The following is a 15,311-nucleotide window of genomic DNA, read 5'->3' as shown; positions in this document are numbered from 1 at the left end:
TACACTTCCTCTGGTCCCTCTCCAATGCCAGCATGCTAGTTCTTAGATAAGGGGCCCAGTACTCCAAATGCAGCCTGGCCAATGCCTTATAAAGCCTTAGCATTGCAACCAAGCTGATTTGGCTGCCTCTATATTCCACTGTTGATGTACAGTGGCTGAAGTCTGTACCATTTACCAAATGTTGGCAACTCCATCATCTCCCAGATCTTACGGAGTATGGCAAGGAGGAAATTTGAACACTGTCACCCAGAGGTTACTCTCCAGGTCACACGCTCTCCTGATTTGGAAATGTATATTGCTGGCTTTTTATACAGTGTCTAAACTCCCTTCCCAACGGTACTTCACCAGAAAAAATGCAGCAATTTCAGAAGGTAACTCACCGTCATCTTATCAAAAGCAGTCCAGTTTGGGCAATAAGTGCTGATCCTGACAAATGAATGAATTGTTAAATACCCTGCACCCATCGCCCATGAAACCAGCCAAAGTTTCAAAGTAAATTTATTGTGAAAGTTGTGTGTATGATACCATATGCCACCTTGAAATTCATTTTCTTGCAGGCAGTTATGGGGGGTGGGGGGGAGGAGGGGGAGAAGCAATAAAAACATGAATTGCAGAGTGTCCTGGAAAGTGAGGATTGCCTGACCCCTTTAAGTACTACTTGAACAGAACTTCCCTCGGATATTGTGCTGAATAAAAATAAAAACGCAATTCTGATATTCACTGCAATTTGAGAATAACTAGTACATTATTCAGTCATTGTTCAATTGCCTGTTCAGTTTTCTCAAGTATATTTGCATAATAAAGTATCCTTAGTATATAGGTTTGTAAGTCTGCTGTGTCTTTTTATTGGTTTATAGACAGATAAAGTAGATGGAGTATCTTTTTCCCAGGGTAGACATCTCTTAACACCAGAGGTCGTGCTTTCAAGGTGAGAGAGGTTAGGTTCAAATGGGGATGAGAAGAGTAAGTTTTTTTAACTCAGAGTGGGGAAGCCAGGAATGCACTGCCTGGTGAACTGGTAGAGGCAAATATGTTAGAGGCTTTTAAGAGACATTTGGATAGGTACATGGATAGAATGAGGATGGAGGGATATGAGTATTCTGTAGGTAGGAGGGATTAGTTTTTGGGGGGAGGGTTTGATTTTTCAGCTGGTTCTGCACAACATTGTGGGCCAAATAGCCTGTTCTGTGTTATTATTTTTATTTATTTAAATACAGCATGGAATAGGCCCTTCTAGCCCTTCGAGCTGTGCTGCCCAGCAAACACCCCCCCCCCCGCCAATTTAATCCTAGCCTAATCATGGGACAATTTACAGTGACCCATTAACCTACCAACTGGTACGTCTTTGAACTGTGAGAGGAAACCGGAGCACCCGAAGGATTCCCACGCGGTCACGGGGAGAAGGTACAAACAGTGGTGGGAATTGAACACGGGTCACTGGTACTGTAACGCCTTGTGCTGCTAATCACTATGCTGCCCCATGTTCCCATCACTACCTGAAAGTGAATCAGATTACTGTAACTTTGAGAATAATTGATCATATTCTGTTTGCAGGGTCAGAAAGAAAAAGCGAGAACCACATAAGGCTGAAATTCTAATGAAGAAGGCATTACCTTATTGTTAATGGTATGTATACAACTTTATCTTACCAATTAGAAGAAAATAGGGGCCATTTACATTAATAAATGTTTGGGTATTGCATAATTTTCTGCATTTGAATTAGAAGATATTACTGAAGTAGAATGCAGGTGACCCCAGTGTTACAGAAAACAAGCCATATTGCATTTTTCTTTGTAATACAAGCTGTGTCATATGTGCGTGTGGCAACAAATACAAGTTGGAAGAAATATCTTTGTTTACGTACAACAACCTGCCCATTCCACCTACAGTATTGTGTGAAAGTCTTAGGCACATATATATCCATATAACAATTACAGCATGGAAACAGGCCATCTTGGCCCTTCTAGCCCATGCGGAATGCTTACTCTCACCTAGTCCCACCGACCTGCACTCAGCCCATAACTCTCCATTCCTCTCCTGTCCATATACCTATCCAATTTTACTTTAAATGACAATTTTGAACCTGTCTCACCACTTCTGCTGGAAGCTTGTTCCACATAGCTACCCTCTGAGTAAAGAAGTTCCCCCTCATGTTACCCCTAAACTTTTGCCCCCTAACTCTCAACTCATGTCCTCTTGTTTGAATCTCCCCTACTCTCAATGGAAAAAGTCTATCACGTCAACTCTATCTATCCCCCTCATAACTTTAAATACCTCTAATAAGTCCCCCCTCAACCTTCTATGCTTCAAAGAATAAAGACCCAATTTGTTCAACCTTTCTCTGTAACGCAGGTGCTGAAACTCAGGTAACATTCTAGTAAATATTCTCTGTACTCTCTCTATTTTGTTGACATCTTTCCTATAATTCGGTGACCAGAGCTGTACACAATACTCCAAATTTGGCCTTACCAATGCCTTGTACAATTTCAACATTACATCCTAACTCCTATACTTAATGCTCTGATTTATAAAGGTCAGCACACCAAAAGTTTTCTTCACCACCCTATCTACATGAGATTCCACCTTCAGGGAACTATGCTCTATTATTCCTAGATCCCTCTATTCTACTGCATTCTTCAATTCCCTACCATTTACCATGTATGTCCTATTTTGATTAGTCCTACCAAAATGTAGCACCTCACTTTTCTCAGCATTAAACTCCATTTGCCATCTTTCAGCCCACTCTTCTAACTGGCCTAAATCTCTCTGCAAGCTTTGAAAACCTACTTCATTACCCACAACGCTACCTATCTTAGTATCATCTGCATACTTACTAATCCAATTTACCACCCCATCATCCAGATCATTAATGTATATGACAAACAACATTGGACCCAGTACAGATCCCTGAGGCACACCACTAGTCACCGGCCTCCAATCTGACGAACAGTTATCCACCGCTACTCTCTAGCGTCTCCCATCCAGCCACTGCTGAATCCATTTTACTACTTCAATATTAATACCTAACGATTGTACCTTCCTAACTAACCTTCTGTGTGGAACTTTGTCAAAGGCCTTACTGAAGTCCATATAGACAACATCCACCGCTTTACCCTCGTCAACTTTCCTAGTAACCTCATCAAAAAATTCAATAAGATTTGTCAAACATGAGCTTCCACGCACAAATCCATGTTGACTGTTCCTAATCAGACCCTGTCTATCCAGATGATTATATATACCATCTCTAAGAATACTTTCCATCAATTTACCCACCACTGACGTCAAACTCACAGGCCGATAATTGTTAGGTTTACTCTTAGAACCCTTTTGAAACAATGGAACAACATGAGCAATACGCCAATCCTCCGGCACCATCCCCGTTTCTAATGACATTTGAAATATTTCTGTCAGAGCCCCTGCTATTTCCACACTAACTTCCCTCAAGGTCCTAGGGAATATCCTATCAGGACCCGGAGACTTATCCACTTTTATATTCCTTAAAAGTACCAGTACTTCCTCTTCTTTAATCATCTTAGTTTCCATAACTTCCCTACCTGTTTCCCTTATCTTACACAATTCAATATCCTTATCCTTAGTGAATACTGAAGAAAAGAAATTGTTCAAAGAAACATGTTTAAGACATGTTTTAAGACAAAAGAGCTATGTTTAAGACTTTTACATAGTACTATATTTGTATAGGTGTACCTAATAAGGTGGTCACTAAGTGCATATTTTTTGTTCAGGTGACATTCTTTTATAATTAAAAATATGTATCATTTATATGACTGTGCAAAGTTCTTAGGCACATGTATGTAGCTAGGGTGCCTAAGACTTTTCCACAGTACTCTGCTTGTCCAGTAATCCTGCTCTGAACAGCTTCAAATATATTAGAACAATTCCTTAAAGAAGGAGACCTATATTATGCCTAAAATTCCAGTTATGATTTCATCAATGTGTGCATAATGAAGCATAGCCTCCCCCCGTTTTTAAATCTGACTTTCCACCGCAATAAGCAATAATATCCCAATGGCTTTTCTAATTATTTGCCATGTTTGTCAAAATGGACATTTTTTTGTGATTTCCTCATATAACACTGTATTTGCCAGATCTTTGCTGACTCAAGCTTTGTGGCATCAGCAAGTTTAGCAGCCACATTATCCAATTCATATGTGCAAATATAAAATGTCAGACTACAGAACCAATCCTTATGCACATCACTTGTTACATCTTGCCAAGCTGAAACAGATCCACCTGTTCCTGCTTTTCATGTCAGCCAGCCTCCACTGGCTGACCTCTTTCACCAGGAGCTTTATACTCTGCAAGAACCTTTTGAGGGTTGCAACTTGTCAAATGCCTTCCAAAAGTCTCTGCACCCGTTGGTTCCATAGTTGATTGAATGCCACCTGGGGACCACGGTCACTGAGCGCTACAGCCCAGAAGCAGGCCCTGTTATTCTGCCTAGTCCGATCGACCTGCACCTGGACCATAGTCCGCCACACATCTCCCATCCATCTACCTATTCAAACGTGAAATCAAACCTACACCTGTCACTTCTGCTGGCAGCTCGAACCACACACTGAGTGAAGAAGTTCCCCGTCATGTTCCCCTTGTTTCTCCTTTCAACCCTACTGTATGACCTGTAGTTCTAGTCTCACCCAACCTCAATGAAAAAAGCCTGTTTGCACTTACCCTATCTATACCCCTCATAAACTTGTATACCTCTATCAAATCTCCCTTCATTCTCCTATGCTCTTACGACCAGAGAAGAATTTAAAATTAAGTTTTCCTTATTGACCCTGTTTAGATTCTTTTTGTCCCTCGAAAGCGATTGTGTAAACGTGTGCGGTGGGAGATGGGCACAGTATGTAATATGTTTTGGGACAGGGCTGCCTCAGTCTTGTACTTCCCTATATAGTATATTGAAAGAGAAGAAAATATAACTCAGGCTGCAAATGTCTAAATATCTATCTACAGTATATTATATCTACCTCAATATTTATCACTGTATCTGCTTTCTATTCATAGCTCGGCTCCATCTTCATCTGAGATGTACAGCAATTAATCTGTCAGGGATTCCTGTCACAATATTCTATGAAGAATTTTCAGCTAATAAAAAAACACAAATAATAACAGCCAGGACATTGGCTTCTAAACGGAAGAAAATGCCCAGATGTTTCAAACTAGTTGCGTTGAACTGGTTGATCTTCCCGTCAACGTGTGCCAGTGCAAAGACCTCACTGTTTAAGTGGGATGGAAGCTGATTTGTTTTAATTGTGGTTGATAAATTTCCTTGATATTGTCCTTTAATATTCAGTCTGTGTTTTCCAACACCTGCAAGTCGTGATACAACTCGCTTGATGCAGTTTGGTTTCTGCCATTAAGTTTGGTCTTTGAAGAGCTGAGTTTTGTATCTGAAGAGCTTGGCCTTCTCTACTTCAAACAAAAAGACAATATCCAAAGGACAGCTTTTGGGAAGAATGTGACCCATCTTTGGGTCTGCATCAACTGCTGTAAAGTAACTGCAGGATACAGAAGATGGAACCACTTTCCAATTTTAACTGCCTCAGTAATGTGCAACCACAAGATAATTTACAAGCTGAAGCGAAGCGTTGAGGAGATGGTGATTATTACATGTGGACGTCTGAGCCTATTTTGGTCTTTGCTTATTTTAAAGCACTTGACCATTGAGTATGGAATCTCATCTGCAAATTATTTTCTGTGGACTTTTTAATACAAGAGATTGTGACTGGGGGAAGCCTTATCTTAACCTTAAAGTGCAGGTGTACGTGGAAGGGAAAGCACTTGGTGCTGATTATATACACCACTGCTTTTCACGTGTTGTGGCCTTATTCTGTAAAGCACAAACCGGACAAAAAGATAATTGTCCCCTTACAGAGCAGGAGGACAGTTACTATAAATATTTTTTTTGCACAGATTGTGCTAGAAATCAAACACTTTTTAGGTAAAAGGCACGAATGTTATAAGGATAGCTTTTGATTCTAATGGTGAGCTTTCTTCGTTCACTATTAAAATGTTTCACTTACTTGTGGTTGCTTCCATTCAATAAGAAAAATGATGCTTATTAAGAAATAATTTAAGTATTTACGGAATGAAGACATTTCCAGGTAGGTAGGTGTGGATTCTGTCCAAATTGAAACTTCTACCCCCCACCCCCCCCAAACACAGATGCGTACACCATATTAATACTGTAAGAAGTTCAAGTACTTTCTTGAAAAAAAGTTTTTCTTTAATATTGATATATTAAACTCTGCAGTATCATGCAGGTTACAATGTAGAATGGAAATGTGAATTTAATAATTGTCTAGAACACCATTGAAATTTAAATCTGCCAAAGCAAATATTCTTTACTGAGGAGCAAAATGCTATCTGGGGAAAAAATCGCATTTAGAAGTCCAAAATTAATCCTTTTCTAAAATTACCATTATTCCCAAATATGAAGTATTTCATATTTTTTATGCCCGACTTACTGTTGACTTAAAAGCTTTACGAGGTAATTTATCCTTTTTGAATCTAGATCTAGAAATTTCTACTGAAGGTTTTGGAGACATTGAAGCTGGTGCAATTTTGTTTTTCATTTTTATTTCTATTTTTAATTCTTGTGAAATTGAGTCAATCTACAACTTCCATTTATGGAGAATCTTTGTTGTAGCAAACTGCATAATAGGGGTGTAATCAAACAAAAGTGACTGCAAGCCGCAGTTTAGTGGTATATTGAAAACAGTTGTCTAAAAGGTGGATTTTGAGGAGTGTTGCAAGCAGGAAAGGAAACAGTGGAAATTTAAGGACTTAGGGCCCTGGCAGCTGGTGCTATGACTATCATTGGTGGAGAGATTGTTTGATGATCTTAGGTTTGTTGGGACGTAGAGCAAGGGAAGCCAGCTGGAGCTGGGAATAGTCCAGCTGTATCAAAGCACCGAACAGTGGTTTCAGTCTTCCCAGTATTAGAAGGAACTTCTGAATCAGAATCAGGTTTATTGTTATTGATGTAAGTTGTGGTATTTGTTTTGTCACAGCAGTGCAGTGCAGGCATGACAAGTTATAATGAGTTGCAATAAAAAGAGTACAAAAGAGGAATAGTGAGGTAATGTTCACTGACTGTCCGTAAATCTGACGGCAGAGGGGAAGAGGCTGCAAATTGTTCTGATCCAACATGCTGAGAGTAATGTAGTCTGAGAATTTGGAGATAGTGAATTGGCCAGGTGGTGCAGTGTGTTCTGCATCGTCTGTCAATCACTAGTTAGCACTCGGGTGAAAATGAGGGCGAAGCAGTTGAGCATTTGGTGCGAGGAGAAACTATACTGTCTAAGTGTCGCCTAACGTTTATGCACAGTAGCGTGGCAGCTTGCATAACGCGTCAGGTTACAGCGCCAGGTCAGATTTCAGTTCCTGCTGGCGTCTGTATGCAGTTATACATTCTCCCCATGATTGTGTATTTCCTCCAGATGCCCTGGTTTCCTCCCATATTCCATTAGGGCCAGTGGGTTGTGGGCATGCTGTGCTGGTACTGGAACTGTGGCCCCAGCACAATCCTTGCTGATTTGATTTGAATCAAGTGACGCATTTCACTTTCTGTTTCAGTGTATGAGTGACAAATAAAGCTAATCTTTAATCTTAACTGTGAAGGAACTGATGTCTCGTGGATGGGTGAATACGGTTTAACTTGGTCAACATCTGTCAACTGTTGGGTTTGTAGATTTGATTGAATTAACTGCAGGGTTTTAACTGTAAAAGGAGCCTTTATGAAACTTGCGTTAATCAGCCAATCAAAAGACCATAAGACAAAGGAACAGAACTAAGCCATTTGGCCCATCGAGTCTGCTTGGCCATTCCATCATGGCTGATTTCTTTCTCCTCTTGTCCCCATTCTCCTGCCTTCTCCTCGTAACCACATTTCTTCATTCAGCTTGCCTCTGCCAGAAGGAAGCCACGAGAAAGGTGATGTTTGAAACAAAGCGTTAGCTACAAGGACTAAATTGCTAAGCAAAGCTGCTGAAATCTTTATACCGCATGAAGTTAATATTTGTCAGTCACTTTGAACAGAGAAGGGGCTACTTGTACAATTGTTCTGTGACTAATGTTTTGGAAGGGTTAGCTACAAATCCTGTTCCTTTGTGTTTATCTGTAATCTTAGATGGCATCATTGATAAAATGTTATTGCTGATCAATTATTTGATATAAAAAATATAGCAGAATTCCAGGATAAGTTAACTGCCTTTGAAGATGGGAAAACTAAAATGATGATGATTTGAAGAATTATTTGTCATGGTTTGCTTTTTTACATGACAGCGTAGTTGTGGCATTTGATGGAATTAGTGCTGGAAGTCGTTAATGCTGTCGACTTTTTGAAAAGCGTTGTATTGTGATTAATCAGCAATATAATTAAGTCGTTGCCTCTGCTAATGCCACATTTGGAGTACAGTGGCTTGTTGTTGCATAACCAGAAGATGTGGGGGCTTTAGAGAGAGTGGAGAGGAGGTTCACCAGCAAGTTGCCTGGTTTAGAGGTTATTAGCTACAAGGAGTGATTGGACAAACTTGTGTTTGGTTTCTCTGGAGCTCCAGAGGTTGAGTAGCCACCTGACAGAGGCACAAACAGGGTAGGCAATCGGCGTTTTACCCCAAGGTAGAAATGTCAGGTACAGGACAACGTAAGTTTCAAGTGAGAAAGAAAACTTAATGTAGATTTGAGGTGGGTTTTTTTTACAGAGTAATGTAAAAGTAAATTTATTATCAAAATTGGTATATGTCACCTTATAGAACCCTGGCATTCATTTTCTGTGGGCATTTACAATGGAACAAAGAAATACAACCGAATCAGTTAAAAACTACACACACAGGCTGACAATGTGCAAAAGAAGATCAACAGTGCAAATAAATAATACCGAGAGCATGAAGTTGGGTTAGGCTAGAAATGAGAGCAGGAGTAGGCCATCTGACCCCTCAAGCCTAAACTCGACTACAACTGGAGGTCATGGGTTAAGGGTGAAAGTTTAAGGGGAACATGAACTTCTTCACTGAGAGGATTGTGAGAATGGGGAACGAGCTGCCAGCACAAATGGTGCATGTGAATACGATTTCAATGTTTACGAAAAGTTTGGATAGGTACATGGTGGGTCTGTGCAGGGCTATGTTCCTGGTGCAGATCGATGGGAGTAGGCAGTTTAAATGGTTCGGCACAGACTAGACAGGCCAAAGAGTGTGTTTCTGTGCTGTACTTTTCTATGACTGACTTGTAGAGTCCTTGAAAGTAAGTCTATGGGTTGTGGAATCAGTCCATTGGTGAGTTGAGTGAAGTGATCTATGGTGATTCAGGAGCATGTGATTCACCACCAGCAGAAGTGGTGGAAACAGTCATGGTGACGTTTAAGGTTCATTTGGACAGATGTAAACAGGTAGGGAATGGAGGGAGGTTGAGCATGTACGATTTAGGTGGACATCATGGGCTGCAAAGCACAGGACCGGAAACAGCATTTTGCAACATGTTTGAGTCAGTTGCCAGTATTCTGGTAAATGCAGATCAATATCTTTTTCCATTGGCTCTGCTTAGCTTTCTAACTTTGGATGCAAGTCCTGAAACATGAAAGGGCTGTTGTAATTATCACTCAGCTGCAGGGCAGTCCAAAACAAATTCTCTTCATGCTTCAATGCAGTTTGCTTCTGGTGTTCTCTGATAGTGCTTCTCTCCAACCTTGTTTCATAATTATCACCAGAAATATACCTTGCACTTATTAACCGTAAGACTGCTCTTGCTATCAAATATTATATATAAATGCTGCAGTATAATGAAATGCTTGATATAATAAAGTATGTTGTGAATCTTGTATACTTCACAAAATAACTTGTTCAATACAATAAAATATTTTTTTAAACACCTAAGAGTAAAATAACTTCAAATATGTGTAAGACCCTCTACCTAATTTTCAGTAAGGATTGATAGTTTTTAATCATCTATTGGCAATTATAAACCTCTTCTGCCTGAGCCAGGATCTTGTATCTGGATTGTATCCAATATTTTAAAGTTCAGTCATTGCCTTAGTTTCTAAAACGTAAGATACCATGATGCCAGATTTTTATCGTGTCTGGGGTAAAGAAGCCTTGAGTGCTGAAAACTAGTTATTATGAAATTACCATAAAGCTTGAGTAAAAATTTTTAATGCCATTTGAAAGGCAATCTCAGCAATTTATGTCACTTCACCTCTCCACCCCACCTCCAAAGCTACCATACATTTTGCTGTTTTTGCTAGCACCCTAGTTCCAGCTAACTGGTTTCACTGATCCATCTTGTTACAACATGGTATCCCTAGTAACTGTCCCACTGTATTAGCCATACGTTTACTTTCCTAATCTGTTTATCCCCAAGGCCAGATTAGACATAGTTCAGGAAGTGTTCTACACATTTGGCGATGTGTTCTTTAATCTTAGTAACCTAAACCAGGTATTCTTCAATTAGGATCTCTTACTCACTGTTAACTAAATTGTTGACTGCAACATGAAGTACAGGAATTCTGTCCTCTCCCTCATGAATGTTTTATGCCTTTATCCCAATATTAGCATTGATTTAGAGAAGACTAGAATATAGAAGGATGTAACTCTATGACTTTATAAGACATTGGTCAAGACCGCATTTGGAGTATTGTGAGCAGCTTTGGGCCCCTTATCTAAGAAAGGATGTGCTGGCATTGGTGAGGATGTGGAGGAGGTTCATGGAAATGCTCTAAGAAATGAAAGGGTTAACATGTGAGGAACATTTTGTGGCTCTGGGCCTGTACTTGCTGGAATTTAGAAGACTGACGGGGGAGCTCATTGAAACCTACTGAATATTGGAAGGCCTAGAGTGGATGTGGAGAGAATGTTTCCATTAAGTGAGGGAATCTAGGACCAAAGATAACAGCCTCAGAATACAAAGGTGTCTCTTTAAAACAGAGATGAGGAGAATTTTCTTTAGCCAGAGGGTGGTGAATCTGTGGAATTCATTGCCACAACTGTTGATACAGAAAGGCAGTACTTCAGGCAAGAATATACAAATGTAAATATTTAGGGCTGGGCTTTCCTCTGAAACTGATCACCTAAAATAGTTGTAGTTTGCACATAAGATCATGAAGCTTTCAGTGGAAATCCACTTTCCATGATCTTTTGTGCTGCGTTAAAAAAATACATGTAGATAGATCCACCCAAAAAATACTGGACGTGTTCCCAGGTTGAACAAATATTGCTTGGGAGTTTCCACTTATTTCACAGGCCCTTTTAAGGAGGCTTTAAAAAACTCAGTTGACTCCTCTGCACCCAAGGGTACTGATAAGGATATTTCAAACGGTTTAGACTTATTTGCATATGAACCTGATTTCCTGTTTCCTAACTAATGGAACATTTTGGTTTCTCACAATTTGCAGTTGTTATCCCCAGATCATGGGCTGACACTGATTTTGTGGCAAATCTTTAAGCTAGTGTAATCGAAAGTTACCGCACCAATTTTTTTAAACTTTAGAAACTGTATTAAAATGTAGTCTAACTATACTGACTTAGGGGAGATTTTGCATATGGGGATATACAAGAAAACCTGTGGGAAAACTTGAGCACTTTTCAAAATGAGGTTGTGAAACTCTTATTAAAAAAAGATGTTGCTGAAGTTGGATATGTTTTAAAAGTCTGCAAGCCTTTTCTTTATTTGTTTTATGAAATGCCAGCTGAGAAAAGGGAAAGAAATACAGCAACTCAGAGAATTTTTTTTGTCTGATGCCATGTGTTGAGGCTTTTTGACTCTGCTTATGATGAATTTGTGAATGAGTTTTTAAAATATGTATGTATCAAGGAAAGCTTTGGCAGTATATGGTAGAAGAGGGTGGCGTTTTAAACACTGAGAAATGTTAACGTGTTTTCATGATATTCTGGTGGAGAATTAATAATTCCTGTTTGAACTTAATGCTGAATGCTGACAAATTGATAGTACAGGTCACTAAATTACAAGTGCCAGACAATTGTGCGGGTCACTAAGTTACAAAGATTGGGTGCCATGGTGGCATAAGTGGTTAGCGAGACACTATTACAGCTTGGGGCTTTGGAGTAAGGGGTTCAATTCTGTCGCCATCTGTGAAGAGTTTATGGGCACCCCTCCCCTGCACCCAGTGAAATACCTGCGTGTTCTCTGGGTTGCCCAGTTTCTTGCCACAGTCCAAACATGAACTGGGTAGGTTAGTTTGTCCTGTGATTAGGTTAGGGTTAAATTGGGGTTGCTGGGTGATGTGGCTAGAAGGACCAGATGGTCTATTCCACGCTGTATCTCTAAATAAGGAAAATAAAATTGCAAGGAGAGGCTACTCGTGTAGGTTTAGCGTGTAGAGTGTATGCTGAAGTATCTGGTCTTAGTCCTCCAAATTGGATAAATTCTATGAACTGATATTGATGAAAGATGTTCAAGTTCCTCTGTGGATATCATTTACTCAAGAGCAGCACATGGAACTTGTTTAGTGTGGACAATACACACAATTTCAGCAACTACCAGCTGAACTAATTTTTTGGATGGATCATTATTTTTGATAGGCAATTATCTTATATCTGCAAGGATAAAGCTAACCAAATGATAATCTAGTACTGGGCAGCTGAACTATTTGACAAATTGGTACTTCGCGTTCTCTGCAATAAGTTTAATTTGGAGTTTTCCAAATTATTTTGTGAATAGAGAAGATATTTTATTTTACTATCAGTGAGTGAAAGTAGAATTTGACTTCATTCAGAAACTTTTTTTTAGCTTTCTTCAGAGTTTTCTTTAATTGATTTGTGCAACAAGTGAACGAACTTACAGCATCAATCTGATGGTGAGTTCTGGAAGTTGTGTCTTCTCTTGTGAAAGAGAATAATGTCAGCAGAAAGTCGTTAAATCACCATATAGACTTGTGCATCAGCTTTTTAAATTACTTTCTCTGTTTGATCTGTGGCACTTTTAATAAGCTATTTTCTGTTGGTAAAGGAAATCTATTTTCAAAACATTAAATGTGAATTTCAATAAAAAAGCAATGTATGTCAATTTTAGCATCTGTTTTGAGGTAAAGCTTCTTACAAAATTTTCATTATAGAAAATTTGACTGGTTTAATTGCTTTGCAATTTTTAAAATGCTAGAATGTATCTTGTTCATGGAGTACACTATTTTTAGTCGCACTGTAGTTTGAATTTTCTTCTATCCACTAGTCTTTTCAAAATAAAAAATGTTATGACAATCTGGATTTGCAAGTTACTTTTCCTGTAATTAATTACACATTCTACATGTCTTATTCGGTATAGGAGTGGAACCCAGTGTGATATTCTGCTGTTGAAGCTCATTCACTTCAAGGTTCAACATGTGCGTTCAGCAATGCTCTTCCGCACACCACTGTTGTTATCACATGGTTATAAGACCATAAGATATAGGAACAGAATTAGGCCACTTGGCCCATCGTGTCTGCTCCACCATTTCATCATGGCTGAACCAATCTCCCTCTCAGCCCCAATATACTGCCTTCTCCTTGTATCTCTTTATGCCCTGATCGATCAAACATCTAACAACCTCTGGCTTAAATATACATAAAGACTTAGCCTCCACAGCTGCCTGTGGCAATTAATTCCACAGGTTCACCGCTCTGTGGCTAAAGCTTCATTCTAAAAAGATGCCCCTCTATTCTGAGGCCGTGTCCTCTGGTCCTAGACTCTCCCATCACAGGAAACATCCTCCCTACATCCACTCTATCAAGGCCTTTCACCATCCGACAGGTTTCAATGAGGTCACTTCTCAATTCTGAATTCTAACGAATAAAGGCCCAGAGCTATCAAACGCTTTTCATATGACAAGCCATTCAACCGTATCTGAGTTATTGTCACCTTCCTGTTAGCTTGAACCAGTCAGGCCATTCTCCTTGTATCTCTCTTATTAACATAGCACTTTTGCCCACTGGATTGTTTAGATTTATTTTGGATCATTCTCTGTCAACTCCAGAGACTGTTGTATGTGAAAATCCCAGGGGATCAGCAGTTTCTGAGATACTCAAACCATCACATCTGGCACCAACAATCACTCCACGATCAAAGTCACTTAGATCACATTTCTTCCCCATTCAGTTGTTTGGTCTGCACAACAAATGGCCCTCCTGACTGTGTCTACATGCTGTTATGTATTGAATTGCTGCTAACATCACTGATTGATTAGATATTTGCATTAATGAACAGGTCTACCCAATAAAGTGGCCACTGAGTGTACAACATGGCACATTCATCTTCCATTCTGGGAATATTACCCCTGCCAAAGCCAGCTACACTTGCGCACTCTTGGTGCCTACATTGGACTGCCCTGTGCACACATTTTGCGTGCGTTGGGGACTGTTGATATTCAACAAAATCAGAAGAAGTAAGCAAACAGTTTAGTACACCTCAGTATTTTGCAGTGTGCTAAGCGGAAGTTTTGGAGAGCTTATGATTCCACTGCTGAGGAAGCAGAAGAGATCTACCATGTTATTGCCTGGAATGGAATATTTCAGCTGTGAGAATCTGGATAGATTAGATTCCTTTGAGGAAAATGAAGGTGAACAGGACCTGAGAAGTATACAGGTTTGAAGAGCATAGTACGATTCTTCTTCCCAAAGTAGAGCTGCCTATAATCAGACAGTATGAGGTTTCGGCAGGATTTGAATAAGAACCTTTCCCTCAGTGTTTGCATCTGGAACATGTTGTCCAAATGGGTACTAACATTTTGTCAAAGTTTAGAAGGCAACTAACCAATTTCAAAGGTAAATTTATGATCGAAGTATACAACTCTGAAATTCTTCAATTCTCTAGACAGCCACGAAACCAAGAAAGAAAAGATCAGCAGACTTGGGGTGGGGGAGTCCAAAGTCCAAGTCCATATCCAAAGTGCAGAAAACCTGGGTAACATTATCCAGGCACGGCAGTAGCCTCTCCCTTCTCCATAGCAGAGCAATGTCACCAGCGATCAAAAGTCATCCGGAAAGAAATACAGTAGATCCATCAGGCAGACGCAGCATGGATTCAGCAAAGACAGGTCCTGTTTGACAAAATTACTGGAGTCCTTTGAGGATATAACAAGCACAGTGGATAGAGTGGAACAGATGGACGTTATTTACTTGGATTTCTGGAAGGCGTTAATAAGGTGCTGCATAAAAGACTTACCCATAGGATAAGAATGCATAGAGTTATGGGTGATGTATTAACATGGATAGAGCATTGGTTAACTAATAGAAAGCAGAGAGTTGGGATACATGGGTGTTACTCTGGTTGGCAGTCAGTGGTGAGCATTGTTCCACAGGGGT

At 39.8% G+C, this 15,311-nt stretch overlaps 1 protein-coding gene across 5 annotated transcripts in view; it reads left to right on the top strand.

The window, feature by feature from the left end:
* Window positions 1-13,231, top strand: part of LOC134343875 (interleukin-11 receptor subunit alpha-like) — a 129,660-nt gene extending 116,429 nt beyond the window's left edge. For all 5 annotated transcript variants that reach the window (XM_063042735.1, XM_063042732.1, XM_063042734.1 and 2 more), the window contains exons 11-12: window positions 1,555-1,626; window positions 5,026-13,231. In XM_063042735.1, the coding sequence (XP_062898805.1) occupies window positions 1,555-1,624 (70 nt within the window). In that variant the 3' untranslated portion in view covers window positions 1,625-1,626; window positions 5,026-13,231. The remainder of the gene's footprint in view (window positions 1-1,554; window positions 1,627-5,025) is intronic.
* Window positions 13,232-15,311: the final 2,080 nt, after the last annotated feature.

The sequence above is a fragment of the Mobula hypostoma genome, chromosome 3, assembly GCF_963921235.1.
Source record: "Mobula hypostoma chromosome 3, sMobHyp1.1, whole genome shotgun sequence".
NCBI lineage: Eukaryota > Metazoa > Chordata > Chondrichthyes > Myliobatiformes > Myliobatidae > Mobula > Mobula hypostoma.
This window is presented reverse-complemented; position numbering and strand designations above follow the sequence as displayed.